Below are 15,641 nucleotides of genomic sequence, written 5' to 3' on the forward strand. Positions count from 1 at the left end.
CCTGCAGACCTGCTTCACCACTCGTGAAGCAACTCCCCTTGCAGGTGGGGAGCCAGGGCTCGAACCCAGATCCTTACACCAGTCCTTGCACTTTGCGCCACCTGTGCTTAACCCACTGCGCTACAGCCCGACTCCCGACAACATTTTTTAAGTCACCAAATTTCTAACATCATCTTATTAGAAGATTAGCAATATTAAGTGTAAAATATTCTCGTTCACATTAAAAACAGTATATTAAGAGATATGAAAGGTGAAGTGTAGCCAGATCATTTTCCTGGAGAATGTCAACCTTATAAGTACATGTGTACACAATCTATGTGTTATATAAGCCAGTCTAAATGCTAATAAAAATGCAAAAGACAGCTACTAAATGCAAGTCCTACCAGAAAAATAAATTATTATACTTTAGTAATAGTTTTTGTTCTTCCCTACTCACTAGTGTTGCGGATCTGAAACAATGCTTTTTAAATTTGTGGCATTGAAACTGGTGACACCACCTCAGTTTTCACAATGTTCACAAATGTTCTTAGATAAGCCATCAGATCATTCAGCCTTCCGTACCACAAGCCCAACCTATCTTAATACTCACATACTTATACTTTTAAAAAAGATATATTAAGTTGTGAGTCTCCCTTCTGAGTTAACAGAAGTGAAATAACCGGTTTGCAATCCCCTAATGACTTTGTGGGGCTAGGACTTGTCTTTTCTAACTCCAAAGTCCTTTATCTAAGTCATGTGAACCTCCTAGACGTAAAAAGGAAACTCTGGGGGCTAGCTGCATGGATTGGCAGCGGGGGGCCGATCTGTCTGCTTTGCCAATATTTACACATTTTCTTGCTGAAACGTTGTCATAGTCATTTTACAACTATAATGTGGGCACACCTGGCTTTTCCTCTGCAGAGCCGAAAACAAAAAACAGGCTCACAAGTATTTTTTTTATTTTCTTATTTTCTTTACTTGATGGGTCAGAGAGGAAGTGAGAGGGAGGGGGGCCAGAGAGACTCCTGTAGTGCTTGCTCCACTGCTCGTGAAGCTTCCTGTCTGAAGATGGGGACTGGGGGCTCGAACCCGGGTCTTGAATTATTTTGAGAAAGAAAAATAAATTCAAACTGGTAAGCAAGTAAAGAATCAGCCACTGTTTGTGTTATGTAAAAGATAATTCTCGTCAGTTTCTCTGTAAATGTGTAGTGATAACTGTAGCATTACAGAGACAGCCAGAAAAACCTCCTACAGGAGAGCACACATATGAAGCAGCTGTTTTGTGAGGCAATTAAAAAATAACCGCAAGGGGAGTCGGGCGGTGGTGCAGTGGGTTAAGCGCATGTGGCGCAAAGCGCAGGGACCGGCGTAAGGATCCCGGTTCAAGCCCCTGGCTCCCCACCTGCAGGGGAGTCGCTTCGCAGGCGGTGAAGCAGGTCTGCAGGTGTCTATCTTTCTCTCCCCCTCTCTCTCTTCCCCTCCTCTCTCCATTTCTCTCTGTCCTATCCAACAACAAATTGCATCAACAAGGACAATAATAATAACCACAACGAAGCTACAACAAGGGCAACAAAGGGGGGAAAAAAATGGCCTCCAGGAGCGGTGGATTCATGGTGCAGGCACCGAGCCCAGCAATAACCCTGGAGGAGGAAAATAATAATAATAATAATAATAATCGCAAATCTAAATCTGATCAAACACCTTGACCTAATTCCCAAATTTACAAGAAACACTAAACTCAAAAGGAAGAAATTAAACTATGTCACAGGGAAGCAACAGGCAAGTCCTAGAGAACCAGAGGAACTCAGAAATGTAAGATACACAGACGATATATCGGGGCCAGGCGGCACACCTGGCTGAGTGCACATGCTGCAGTGCGCAAGGACCCGAGCTAGAGCCCCCCCAGTCCCCACCTGCAGGGGGAAAGCTTCACAAGTGGTGAAGCAGTGCTGCAGGTGTCTCTCTGGCTCTCTCCCTCTATTGCCCCCTTTCTTCACGATTTCTGGCTGTCTACCCAGTAAGTAAAGATAATAAAAAATGTTAAATAAATGTGTGTGCATAAAAGATCTGTCAGCCAATCATACTTTATCTGACACTGATTCAAATAAACTGAGGAGGAGGTCGGAAGGTGGTGGACAGTTGTGTCCATAACATGTATGAGATGCTTCTGATTAAGCAACTTCAATTTTGAGGTATAATGATAAAGTGACCAAGTTAAAGTAAGTGCTTCCCTTTACAGAAAGAAAAGAGAAAACATTGGCAGTCTGTTATTTAAATATGTAGCTAAAATGATTTATCAGTGTGACGTGGGAGGGTGGGATGAATAGGCTCATAGATGAAGCAAGACTGGCTACAGGTCAGCCTTGAAAATGGTGAGCGATTCAGGAAATGGAATGAGTTTAATCCCTGGCTCTGCACTTGCCAGAGTAATGTTCTGGCTCTACCTTTCTCTCCCTGCCTCCTTCCCTCGCATCCCCCCCCCACAGGTGTCTCTCTCTCTCTCTCTCTCTCTCTCTCTCTCTCTCTCTTTCACTCTGTATACTTTAGTAACCTAAGTTACTAAAGAAAAACTTTGTTTGGGAGTCGGGCAGTAGCGCAATCGGTTAACGCATGTGGCGCAAAGTGCAAGGACCGGCATGAGGGTCCCGGTTCGAGCCCCCAGCTCCCCACCTGCAGGGGAGTCACTTCACAAGCGGTGAAGCAGGTTTGCAGGTGTCTGTCTTTCTCTCCCCCCCCCGTCTTTCCCTCCTCTCTCCATTTCTCTGTCCTATTCAACAACGACGACATCAACAACAATAATAACTACAACAATAAAACAACAAGGACAAACAAAAAGGAAAATAAATAAAAAGAAAAATAAAAACTTTGTTTATATAAAAAAAATGGGTGAGGGCAGGGGTAGATAGCATAATGGTTATGCAAAGACTCTCAAGCCTGAGGCTCCAAAGTCCCAGGTTCAATCCCCCACACCACCATAAACCAGAGCTGATCAGTGCCCCGGTTAAAAAAAAAAAAAATGAGTGAAGGCAACACTGATGTTTCTCCTCATACTTACATTTCAAGTTCTCCATAACAGAAGGTTGATTTACAAATTAAGGAGGGGCCAGGCAGTGGTGCACCTGGTCACGTGCACACATTACAGTACGCAAGGACCCAGGTTCAAAGCCTGGGTCCCCATACAGGGGGAAGCTCCACAAGTGGTTAAGCAGGGCTGCAGGTTATCTGTCTCTTTCCATCTCTACCTCCATTCCTCCTCCCTCTCAATTTCTCTGTCTCTATCCAATAATAAATACATAAAAATAAATTTTTTTTTTAGAAAAACTTAAGGAAAACCTCAGCCAGAGGCTAAACCAACAACTGGAAAAATGTTTGAGGCTTCTTAAAAGAATGAAATGAAAACTTGGCATATTCCTCTAATGGATATGGGGATATTAAGCACCCGGGAAGGTGGAGGATGTTAAGTATCTGGAAAGTTATAATAAAAACATGTTCTAAAAATCTAATCACACACTGGTGCAAATAAATTTAAAGGTCTACTAGTTAAAACCAGCACTGAATTTACACATGGATCCCATGCATCTACTTCAGAGTCAGACACTTTAGAGTCAAGCATTTCCTCCTTGTGATAGCAGGTGAATTTACTGCAACCATAATCACAAACTAAACCAAACCTTACCAAATGTATGAAACAAAAATAAGAGCAAAAAGCCAGGGTGGTGCCCTTAGACTTTGTTGTTGCTACTATTTAAACTGAGAGACTACAGGAAAGTAATAGGAGACCACAGAAAATGTGCAGCAACAATCTTCTAGGATCGATTCTCTTGGGGACACTGAATAAATGGATTCTTGACCTACTAAAATTTAATGTGAAAAAATGATCCATTTGTAAAAGACCTTTAAGACTGTAAATGGAAAAACAAAGTCTAAATAACCACTCTCAGAAAGGGAATAATCGCATTTATAGAAAGTGAGACACACGGCTGTAAGGGGAGGATATCATCATGATGATTTATAAGTTAAGGAGAATAAAATAAAAAGGTAACAAAATTCATGTTTCCCTAGGCCTTTCCATTCAGACCAAAACATGTGGAGCTATAGTCCCCAAAGCAATTTCAAACTAGAGATGTCTTTATTTTCCCCAGACAAGTTAGAAGTTAAACAGAATGACAAAGTGTATTTGCCATGGGACAGTGAAGCAGCAAAGAACCCCTGGACTGATTTAACTAGTCCAAATGCCTCCAAAAAGTGGGGGGGGGGGTGGGGGTGGAGGGACACGACCACAAAACAGTGGCCAACAAGTGAACACTCCAAGTGCTGCAAGAGCTCTCACAGCTGTGTGCTGCAAATAACCGTAAGATTAAAACAACTATAGACCAAGGATCAGAGGCAAGTACAACTTTCTTCTCTTTTACTTTTAACGATTTATTTATGTTTAGGGTTTTGTTTTGTTTTGTTTTGTTTTGTCTTTTCAACAGAACAGAAACTGAGCGGAGAAGGGAAGAGGGAAAGGGAAAGAGAGGAAGAGAGAGAGGGAGGGAAAGAGAGGGAAAGAGAGAGAGAGAGAGAGACCTACAGCACTGCTTCACCACTAGTAAAGTTTTCCCCCAGGCAGGTAGGCAGGGACTGGGGGGCTTGAACCTGGGTCCTTGTAGCTTGTGTGCTCCACCAAGTGCACCATTACCCAGCCCCCAATTTATTTACTTCTCCTTTTAGAGGCTCAAAGGAGAAAAGTTAATCTCCAAACAAATACTTGCAAAGTGTTACATATATTTACAAGTTTAGGAAAAGCAGTATTTAAATAAAACAAGACAAAGAGGCATCTAAAACAAAGTCAGATTTTTGGTAAAATGTCAGATCTAGTTACAGTAAAGATATCTGCACGAGTTGCTGAGCAATCAGCACTGAAGTTCTCCTGAAATCCTATGTGACTGAAACTTGTCTCTATAAACTCCAACTTCTTATCTACAGAGACACAGTTTATCAACTTTAAAGCAATTCATAGACATGGCCAGCTTCACAATACCCCAAAGGAGCAGAGAGATGTAAGGCTGTTTGGTTGCCCACTGGAAAGCCAGACACAAACAACTACAGGGCGGAGACGGAAGGCTTGCTTTTTTTCATTACGGTAACAGGCAATCCTTTTTCTTACAAGGAAAGAGAACTGGGGAGGGGAAAGCAACTTGAGGAATGCTTCTTGAAAAGAGACTGTTTCTAAAATGATATTTTTCTTTTTAAGAAAGAAAGACCAAGCACCCACCAGCCAAAGAAAAGTGTCTCCTTTTTCCGACTGACCGACGGGGCATAACCTTCAGAAATGACTGGATCACTCCAGAGGCTAGACGCAAACAGATGGGATATTCTCCCACTAAAGCACATACATACAGACTTGTAATCAACTCTGACTACAAAGCCCAAGCAGCACTTGGGGAAGTGCTAACTTTCATGTAAAAAAAAAAAAAAATGAATTAAAATAAACCTAGATATTTGCCTTGGATCTTTTATTTATATGCAGTACATTTATAACATTAGGCAAATTAAAAAAAAACTTGGAATCTAACTGGAGTGATAATGCACAGAGTTGTTTTCAGAATTAAAAAAAAAAAAAGAAAGAAAAGGCCAGCAAGGTAACTCAGCTGAAAAGGTGACCGTTTCGGCCGTCAACTGCAAGCCATTGTCAAGCCCGGTTCCCACCACGCAGAGAGAAGCTGTGGTGCAGTGCTGTCGTTCCCTCCTTCTCTTCCGCTATTGTTGTCACCACCGTGGTTGCACTGCTCTCAGCCAACCTCGTTTTTTTCTTTCTCAAAGACAGAGAGAGACCACAGCACTGGAGCTTCCCCCAAGGTACTGGGTGCTGGGCTCAACCCGGGTCGTGTACAGGGCAGAGCAGGGGTACTGTCCCAAATGAGCTGTCTTGCCAGCCCTTTCTATCTGAATAAGTCAGACCATCCACCTTCTGCATCCCATAAAAACCCCAGATCCATACTCCAAGAGGGGTAAAGAATAGGAAAGCTTCCAACGGAGGGGACGGGATGCGTAACTCTGGTGGTGAGAACTGTGTACCCCTCTTATCCAAGGGCTTTGTCAATCCTTATTAAATCAGTAAAATTAAAAACAAAAAAATGCCAACACTGTGTGGGAGTGGATAGCATAATGGTTACACGAAGAGACTCTTGTGCTTGAGACTCCAAAATCTTAGGTTCAATCCCCCACACCACCATAAACCAGAGCTGAGCAGTGCTCTGGTAAACAAAACAAAATAAATAAATAAGACAGATTTTAAGAAGAAATAATTCTAAAGTTGCAAAAGAAGGAAAGGAAAGGCAGGGCAAGCCAACACTGAGAGCCTGCTGCTAACTTACATCTCCAATTTTAAATCTATTTAGAGACACCAGGTGCAATTTACAGCGCTCCAAACTTTAAAACATATTAATTCATATAATCCTCACAACAAAGGTTCAGGAATAGAAGGTGGTAGAGCTAGGGTTATCATGAAAATCCCTACTTGACAGTGAAGAAAACTGAAAAATCATTCTCTTATTTGTAAGGTAATACAGGTAGTAAAGTGAAGGGACCTGAACCCAGCTTAGCCCCAGTGCTAGCATCTTTGAAACCTCAATACACATACAGCTCACTGTTAGCATCTCACAGCAATTCATTCTGTGATTCTAGTCTACAGTAAGATTCTGAATTTCTAATAATTTTACCTGCTGACTAAAAGATCATTCTTCCTTTAAGCAGCAAAGGTTTTTTTATTTCCCCTTTTGTTGCCCTTGCTTTTTATTGTTGTTGTAGTTATTACTGTTGCTGCTATTGATGTCGTCATTGTTAGATAGGGCAGAGAGAAGGGGAAGACAGAGGGGGAGAGAGACTCCCAGCAGCAAAGTTTAAATCAACCCTAGAAAATGGTGGAAAGTGGTAGTTCTCCTCAATAGAGGTAGAACTCACCTGAAGTTAAGAAAATTAAACTTGTGGTCCGGGAAGTGGCGCAATGGATAAAGCACTTAACTCTCAAGCATGAGGTCCCGAGTTCAACCCCCGGCAGCACATGTACTGGTGTGATGCCTGGTTCTTTCTCTCTCTCCTCCTATCATTCTCATTAATAAAGTATTTAAAAAAAAAGAAAGAAAATTAAACTTAGCAAATCAAAGGTTACCAACTTTAAGAATTAAACTGCCTCTTTCACTAACTTTTTAAAGAAAATTAACAAACTTTTCAAGTACTAGTTACTAGCTACTTAGAGATTTCACAAGTAAAGCCTATCACTAATACTCTATAACTTTATAAAGTTAACAGCTCCCTCCAACGGGCCTTTCCACTAGGCACCTCAGACTCAATATGGGCATATTCCCGAACAATACTCTTCACGTATGGGGAAAATTAATTGGGTTAAAAATGCAGTATCTTTCTAAATTTCTGTCACCCGTGCAAGCAGTGACTGGGAAAGGACAAGGACACCATTCGGACAGCAGATGGAATACAGGTGTCTTCAAAGCATCTCGATGTTTCTGTTTAACAACTTGCTGTGCCATCCATCAGACAGGCTGATGCCCACAGCGCAATTCCTTTTCTTTCTTTGCTACCAGGGTTATAGCAGGGCCCAGCACCTTAACAAGGAATCCATCTCTCCGGGTGTCTGGGTGACAGCATTTGTTCTTTTTAATCTTTTTATTTGTCCCCTTTTGTTGCCCTTACTATTGTCGTCATTGTTGTTGTTGTTGTTGTTGTTATTGCTGTCATTGTTGTTGGATAGGACAGAGAGAAATGAAGAGAGAAGAGGAAGACAGAGAGGGGGGAGAGAAAGACACCTGCGGGCCTGCTTCACCGCCTGTGAAGCTACCCCCCCCCCCCTGCAGGTGGGAGCCGGGGGCTCGAACCAAGATCCTTACACTGGTCCTTGCGCTTTGCGCCACGTGCGCTTAACCTGCTGCGCCACCGCCTGGCTCCGGGCAGAATTTTTTTTTAATTAATTTATTTATTTTCCCTTTTGTTGCCCTTGTTCTTTTTCATTGTTGTTGTAGTTATTGATGATGTTGTATAGGACAGAGAGAAATATAGAGAGGAGGGGAAGAGAGAGAGGGGGAGAGACAGACAGACACCTGCAGACCTGCTTCACCGCCTGTGAAGCGACTCCCCTGCAGGTGGGGAGCCGGGAGCTCGAACCGGGATCCTCACGCTGGTCCTCGCGCTTTGTGCCACGTTCGCTTAACCCGCTGCGCTACCGCCCGGCTCCCTGCATATTTTTATGATAGAAACAGAGGGAGTTGGGGGAAGAAAGGGAGAGAGACACAGCTGGATGCCTGCTCCACTGCTCCTGAAGTTTTCCTCTCCTTACAAACCCCCTGCCCTGCACCAGGGACCCTGCAATTTCACTGGTGTACCAGTTAAACCATAACAAACAGAATATAGTGTATAAAGAGCATAAACTGGGAGGACCAGTGTAAGGATCCCGGTTCCAGCCCCCCCCCCCCAGGAGTGGCTTCACAGGCGGTGAAGCAGGTCTGTAGGTGTCTATCTTTCTCTCCCCCTCTCTGTCTTCCCCTCCTCTCTCCATTTCTCTCTGTCCTATCCAACAACGACATCATCAGCAACAACAATAAAAAAAACAAGGGCAACAAAAAGGGAAAAATAAATATAAATAAATATTTTTTTAAAAGAGTATAAACCGAAGTCATCAAATTAATAGCATGTTTTGGTCCAAGGCACTCAACACTTAAAAATGAAAATGTCATGAAAGTATTAGAAAGAGCCTTTTATCAAACTTTTATAGTTGGGAAAAAAATTCAGTATCAAAATACACTCAAATCCTTTCAAAACTGATACACCAAATTCTATCTTAGCATTACCCTAGGTACTAGACACAGGTATATAATAAAAATCATTTTATTAAACACAGGAAAGAATTTAGGCTAATCTAGTTTAAAGTTAGTTTTTCTGACTTTCATGCCACTTTCTCCTGAATGTACACAGATACAATTTATATTTCTTCCCTAAGGAAGAATTAAATCTGTCACGTACTTTGACAAGCTTGTAAAATTCATATTCAAAGCCATAATGGAATTCTGATTAATTAACTACACATGAAAGTCAAAAGCATTAGATTTCAGGCATATGAATTCACTTATTTTAAAACTTATGAATATAAAACCCCATTTTAAGTATAACATAAATTAATTGAGTTAAACTGCATAATCACCTTAATGCTAAAATTCTCATCGATGCAACCTGTGAAGTGTGAGGCCATCACACCACAATCTGCTAAATGTATATGAAGGTGAAACTACAAATTCAGGCTCACCTATCAAAATTCTAAAATGCCTCCCACTAATCAACACTCCAAATTTCTGTACCAAGGATCTTCCACCAGAATAACCTGAAGACATTTACAAGAAAATACACAAAGGTATCTTCGTAATTTCTATCTAAAGTATATAGGAGAAAACGTCCCAAATTACTAAGAAACGACTTCTCCCAGCCCCAACTAACCCTATGTTTTTTTAATACCTCATCGTCACACACATACCTCAAAAAAAAAAAAAACTGACATGTTAAAAAGAATTAAGAGAATTGAGAGATGTCATTTGCAACAATCATCAGGTGACAAAAAAAAAAAAAGCACGATGATTTCCCAGTTTATAAGCAAGCTCAAGGTTTACACAGTAACAAACCACCAAATGTGAATCATTACTTCATGAACTGAAATGAAATAAAAAGAAAAAAACAAGTGAGAACATGTTATTCCCTAGAAATCATCACTCTGCTCCAAAATAATCCTTAGTGATAATGTGGAACCATCTGTAGGTTAGCTGTAAAACTGTTTTTCAGCACAGCTAACCTGTTGCTCTGAGGACATTCGTATATTTACTGGATGTTCTAGATATATGCATGTGTACTAGTTACTGCCGTCCTCAGGGAAGGTTTACCTTGCACGCAATTTTAGAGTAAGAATCTTAACTAGAGATCTTTACATGTTTCCAATTCGAGGGAAATAAGAGAACACACTCAGGTAAAGTCATTCTTCCAGAAAGCATATTCAACTTAGCTCCCCTAAGTGGCTACAGATTTGACACACCATTTAGAAGCCTGGGAGAAAAATACTTCGATTTCTTTATTCTCTAAAGCAGTCATGTGCAATGGAAATAAAAGGCAAACCTTGCAAGTAATCTCAAATCATCTAATAGTCACATTGAAATAGTAAAAATAAATAAACGTAAAGCATGTTATATACGCCCATACATAATAGATACATCCAACACATCCAAAATATAACATGAAATTTCAACATGCAATAAATGTTTTTAAAAATCAAAACTCAACGTGTGTTTAATACTTTGAGCCCATCTCAACGTGAACCAGCGACAACTAAAGTCATCAGTAATCACACGTGGTTACGGCAACACACCCGTATCAGTTTAAAATTGGTTTATATTCATGTTTCCTTTCGGAGCTGAAGCAGTTTATAACAAATGAGCATAACTTAAGTCACCGGATCAATCAGGCTAAAATCATCTTATTTGAGCATCTATTAAACACAAGTCACTGGATTAAACCCTCATCTCAAGAAAACTTTGGAGCTACGTCTGACCGACCATCACAACTTGTACAGGAAATACAGGCAAGACACTAAGCAATTTCCTATCAAATCATGACACTATTTCTAGTAGTCACTCTCCTCGAGCACATCACTCTTTCTCTTTATTTCCTCCAAGACTAAAACTGATGAGTTCTGAAAGCTATACGCTCACTGCTAAAAACAGAAAACTATATAGATGAATTGAAATAATTTTTCAGGAGAAACATTATCAACCTGGCCAACTTGTAAAGTTCCTTAACAAACAATATATCCTTTATCCTTAAATGATTCTCATGGAGCCTCACTAAGGCCAATTCTTCCCATAATTCCAATTCACTTAATACTTTTTGTACATCTACTTCAAGTATCAAAATTACTAAATTTCCTGGTAATTAGGACGGATGATTAAAATGTAAATACTTTCAATAATGGATTCTCTAGAAAACAACTAAAATAATTAGCAAAGCACATAAAATCTGTCCTTCAGGCAAGCAACCGAATAAATCAGAGAAACAACTAACTCTACTCTAGGCCACCGCATTTACACTTTGTAGCATCACATTCAGCAATTCCTAAATTTGGAAGGTCAATTCAGATAGCTCACAAGCAATAACTTTAAAGCTTAGCAAAATTTTAGAAGTTCCTGCAAAACACTTCTGAATAAAGTCCACAGAAATACTACAACAGAACAAGAAATTCTACCATTCTCACTCATCTCAGTAAGCACAAAATCAACACTATGCTTTATACATGGCACAAGAGTATTTATACATGGCACAAGTGGTTTAAGCCACTTGCAAAGCTAGAGAACAGACTTAGCCTCTTCTGTGGCACTCACACCCAGAGATGACACATTCATCTCTTGCTATTTCTTCTACGATTTGAAAATCAAAACAACAGAGTTTGCTTCTTACCTGCAGTTAGGAGGAGGATCGAGGGTTATTTCAGCCAGCTCCTTCTGAATTCTGTTAGTGAAATGAAAAGAGACAAAAAGGATCTGAGATAGTCTGCAGAAGAACTGGGGACTCACACTGCCCTCTACCACCGCGCAGCTGAATGCAGGCTGGCTTTGCCTTCAGTAATGCTAACATGGCTGCTTCCTCTTTGTTCTCAGAGGCATAGCCCAAATCCCTGAGCAGAAACTTTGCAGCTTTTTTTCTCACTTGCTACTGTAAATAAGTCAGTCGTTCACCCGACTGGAGAACTAGTCCTCCACTAGTACACAGTAAAGGACGGCGAAAAGATTTTAAGACACTTTTTACCAAGGAAATTCTCTTTTCAAGCTTATATGCAAATGAGACATGAAGGGAGGAGGGAAAGCGCTAGAGTATTTGGCAGTGACTTCAAGTCACTCTAACCAAGGTAAGACTTGACTCAGCAAGCAATGCAAGGCCACATAACACTTCACAGCAATTGACCTGTCAAAAAAGTTAAAGATTCACAAATATCTTTACAAGTGAAAAACTTCCAAAGGACACTGACGGCTCTTTTTTTTTTTAACCAAATCTGTTTTCCTAGCTCTTAACTAATAAATGGGGGGGGGGGGTGTTAAGATATAGCATATAGCTTTTAGAAAGCAGTTCTCTGATTCCATTCAAACGTAAGTTGCTTTAACAGCTTAAGAAGTGTTTATTATATTCTTCAACAAGGTTACAGCAAATTAAGAATGATTACAAATTATTTCAAAGTCAGCTGTTATTAAATAAAATGGTCTCAAGTTACTCATAACTGCTGATAATAAGGTGACTGTCTCCACAAGTGCACCTCTGAATTCCTACAGAACACCGTATCTGACTCATTTGATACTTTTTTTCATATAAGAATATATTTTTTAATTTTCTAATCATCTTTATTTATTGTACAGAGACAGCCAGAAATGGAGAAGGGGGAGATAAAAGCGGAAGAAAGACACAGACACATCTGCAGCCCTGCTTCACCACTCCTGAAGCTTTCCCCCTGCAGGTGGGGGCTGGGGGCTTGAACCCCGGTCCTTGTGCACTGCAATGTGTGCACTCAACCATGTGCCCCACCGCCCGGCCCAGCCCCTATTTTACGCTTTCTTTTTTGTTAGTTGTGATCAATAAAACGTAACACAATGTCGATATTGGTTAATATTGTGGCCCGGGGAGGTCATTCTGTGGGTAGAGCGCATTCCTTGTGTTCACGTGGCCCAGGGATCAATTTCAGGCACTACAGATATGCCAGAGTGTGAGTTTTCTCTGTCTCTCTCTGTGTCTCAGTTTCTCTCTCTCATAAAATATTTCCTTGAAAACATATATTGGCTAATGTCACAGATATTCCAGCACTACTACCACTGATGAAGTCCCATTGACAGATCTTTTTTTCACCATCACAAATAATAAAAATCAACAGAAAACAAATGATCTTTCACTTATACCCCACAAAATATGTTTCTCCTGCTGTTAAGTATTAATGTGTCAAACGTATCCACAAGTTTTAGACTGGAGAGGCACAGAGACCATCAAAGTTCTCAATCGCCATGTGCCATGGAAAAACTGTAGGTGGCTACTTTCCAGTCTCATTCGCCCTGACAAGGACAGAGGGGAGACCACCACTGAATAATAATAATAGTAATAATAATAATAATAATACCTTGGGATAATGTTCATAAAACTGAAAGCGTATTGGGAACCTCATCTTAAATCTTTTTTTTTTTTTTTCCCAATATGAATGTGCACACTTTCTAGCAAAGTAGCCCCGATCACTTCTGACCACTACGCTTCATTGCAAAGGGGCCGTGCAAGCCATCCAGGAGTGTCACCTTCAAGGAAGGAGAGCTGATGACTCTGAGAGGAAGCCGTCCTCAACCGACCAACTCATTTACACATTTACACAGAGTCACCCTTTGCCAACTCCTCAAACAATCTCTCCGGACGCTGGTCCCAACTATGCAAGGACACGCTCATGCTAAGAACAAAGTTGACTGAAAACCATCTACTAGGATAGGGGGTGGCTCAGCTACAGCCCCTAAAAAAAAAAAAAAAAATGACAACTCACTCAAGTGCAAGTAAAAACTGATCACCAGCTCTCTGACCTATGGCTCCGGGTGTGAATCCAAGCGGTGTCCCTCCCTGTAGGAGAAGACGGCCTGGCAAGGAGCTTGTGTCTGTCTGTCTGTCTGTCTGTCTATCTGCCTGCCTGCCTGTCGCTCTCTCGCCGTTACCTTTTAGCACTAGTGGAGAGCTTAGCAGTGGTTTTGCTGGAGAGTTTGGTGTTCTTCTTCTGCTGGGTGGCAGAAGGTTTTCTTTCTTCTTGTTCTTCAGGCTCGGGAGCGGCTGGGTCTCGCTGGTCCGCATCTGAACTGCCACTGCTGGTGCTGGGGCTCTCATCGTCCGACCTCTGCCTATCACTGGACATCTTGGTGAACTTACTCCTGGGGAAACTTTTCCAGATGAAAAAGGGGAGAAGAAGAAGAAGAAGAAAATGTTGAGTCTGACAAAATTGGAAAAGTGGCATTTTTTTCCTCTCCCTAGCAATGGAAATTTTCAAAAAAATTAAAAAAAAAAAAAAAAAAAAGCTTCAAAAGTGTTCACACTTCTCTCACTTTACGACAAGGTTGCAGCAGAGGAGATGGTGGTGTCTCCCCAGCAGCGTTCAGGGATTTACCGAACTCAAGTTAGGAAAACCCACTCACTTTTTTTTTTTTTCCTTTTTCTTTTTCCACCGCTTGGACAATCTATCAATTGTCCACTTTCTCAAAAAGGCTTGAAAACAGATTTGCCCAGGGAACTTAGGCAACGAGCATGAATAACATATGACATGTAAATAACAGATCTCGCTGGGGGGGGGGGGGAATGTTTAAAAGTCACTAATAACGTCTAAATATTTACACACTGACATTGGTCAATGCTACTCAATTCCCTTCCCGGGAGGAAAACATACCCTGTTAATCGCCCATATGCTTATTTAAGGTGGCGATTCCTCCTCGGTGCACGTTCAGCCTTTAAATTAAAAAAAAAAAAAAAAAAAAACTTAGGAATCTATAAAAATAAATAAATCAATCAATCAACTAGCAAGCTTTGCCTGAGCCAAGCAAGCAGCTTAGATTCATCCGGCCAAGACCGAGCTGCCACCCTGGGAAAAAGCAGAATGCAAACTGCACCTTCTGCAAAGCTCCCCGTGCCACCAAGGTTCCTCGTTCCATCTCTACATCACGGACCGACATTTTGTCCGAAAATCACGAAAAGGGAAAAGAAAAAAAAAAAAATGGATGAAACAAACAAACACCCCCCCATACACACAGACAGACACACAGACACACAAAGCCCCCCCCTCCACCCCGCTCCCCGCCCTCCGCCGAGAAGCGCAACAAATTTCCGCGCCCGCCCGGCCGAGCAGCCCCGCGGCCCTTTGTGGGGGGGGGGGAGGGGGGAGGGACGGCCGCGCGGGGGCCGCGGGCAGGGGCAGCGCTCGCCGCACCGCACCGCACCGCGCCGCGCCGCACCGCGCCGGCCGCCAAGTGATGCGAGCGGCCCGGCCGGGGCCCGCGGAGGCGGCTCGGGGCCCCGCGCGAACAAAGCTGCCCGCCCGCGCCGCCCCCGCGCCCGCCCGCGCCCGCCCGCGCCGCCGCCCCGGCCGCCCCCCACGCGGCCCCCCGGCCCCGCCGCCTTACCTCGGCCGCCCGCCCGGCCCGCTCGCGCGCCGCTACGCTGTGGGGGAGGGAGAGAGCGCGGAGCCCTTCCTTGAGGAAATGGAGGCGGCCGGGGGGGGGGCCGGGGGGGGAGGGAAAAAAAGCCGCCGAGGAGGCTCTGGCCGGGGAGTGTGGAACATCGAAAGTCGGAGGGGGCTGTGCAGTGCCGGGCTCCGGCCGGAGGGTGGCGCCGCCCCGCGCCTTCGGGGGGGAAGAGAGGAGAAGGGGGGAAGGGGAAAGGTCGGCGGGCGGCGGTGGTGGGAACTCGGCGAGGCGCGGCGCGGCGCGGCGCGGCGCAGGAGGGGACGCGGGAGACCCCGCGCGCTGTGGCCGCCCGCCGCCGCCGCCCGGCTCGGCTCCTCCCGGCCGCGCAGTCAGCAAGTTCCGAGGCGAGCGCGCGAGCGCGGGGGAGGGGCGGGCGCGGCGGCGGCGGCGGCGACG

General features: G+C 43.2%; 1 protein-coding gene across 3 annotated transcripts in view; it reads right to left on the reverse strand.

Annotated features, from left to right (window-relative positions):
- Positions 1–15,422, reverse strand: part of UBE2E3 (ubiquitin conjugating enzyme E2 E3) — a 75,935-nt gene extending 60,513 nt beyond the window's left edge. The window contains exons 1-4 of one of the 3 annotated variants that reach the window (XM_060177625.1): positions 15,183–15,422; positions 14,673–14,716; positions 13,734–13,952; positions 11,464–11,514 (exon numbers count right to left, since the gene is read on the reverse strand). In XM_060177625.1, the coding sequence (XP_060033608.1) occupies positions 11,464–11,514; positions 13,734–13,927 (245 nt within the window). In that variant the 5' untranslated portion in view covers positions 13,928–13,952; positions 14,673–14,716; positions 15,183–15,422. Of the gene's footprint in view, positions 1–11,463; positions 11,515–13,733; positions 13,953–14,452; positions 14,512–14,672; positions 14,717–15,182 lie in introns of those variants that run through there. The other 2 variants (XM_060177626.1, XM_007522153.3) reach the window with 2 other exon arrangements.
- Positions 15,423–15,641: the final 219 nt, after the last annotated feature.

This window comes from Erinaceus europaeus, chromosome 18 (genome assembly GCF_950295315.1).
Source record: "Erinaceus europaeus chromosome 18, mEriEur2.1, whole genome shotgun sequence".
Lineage (NCBI taxonomy): Eukaryota > Metazoa > Chordata > Mammalia > Eulipotyphla > Erinaceidae > Erinaceus > Erinaceus europaeus.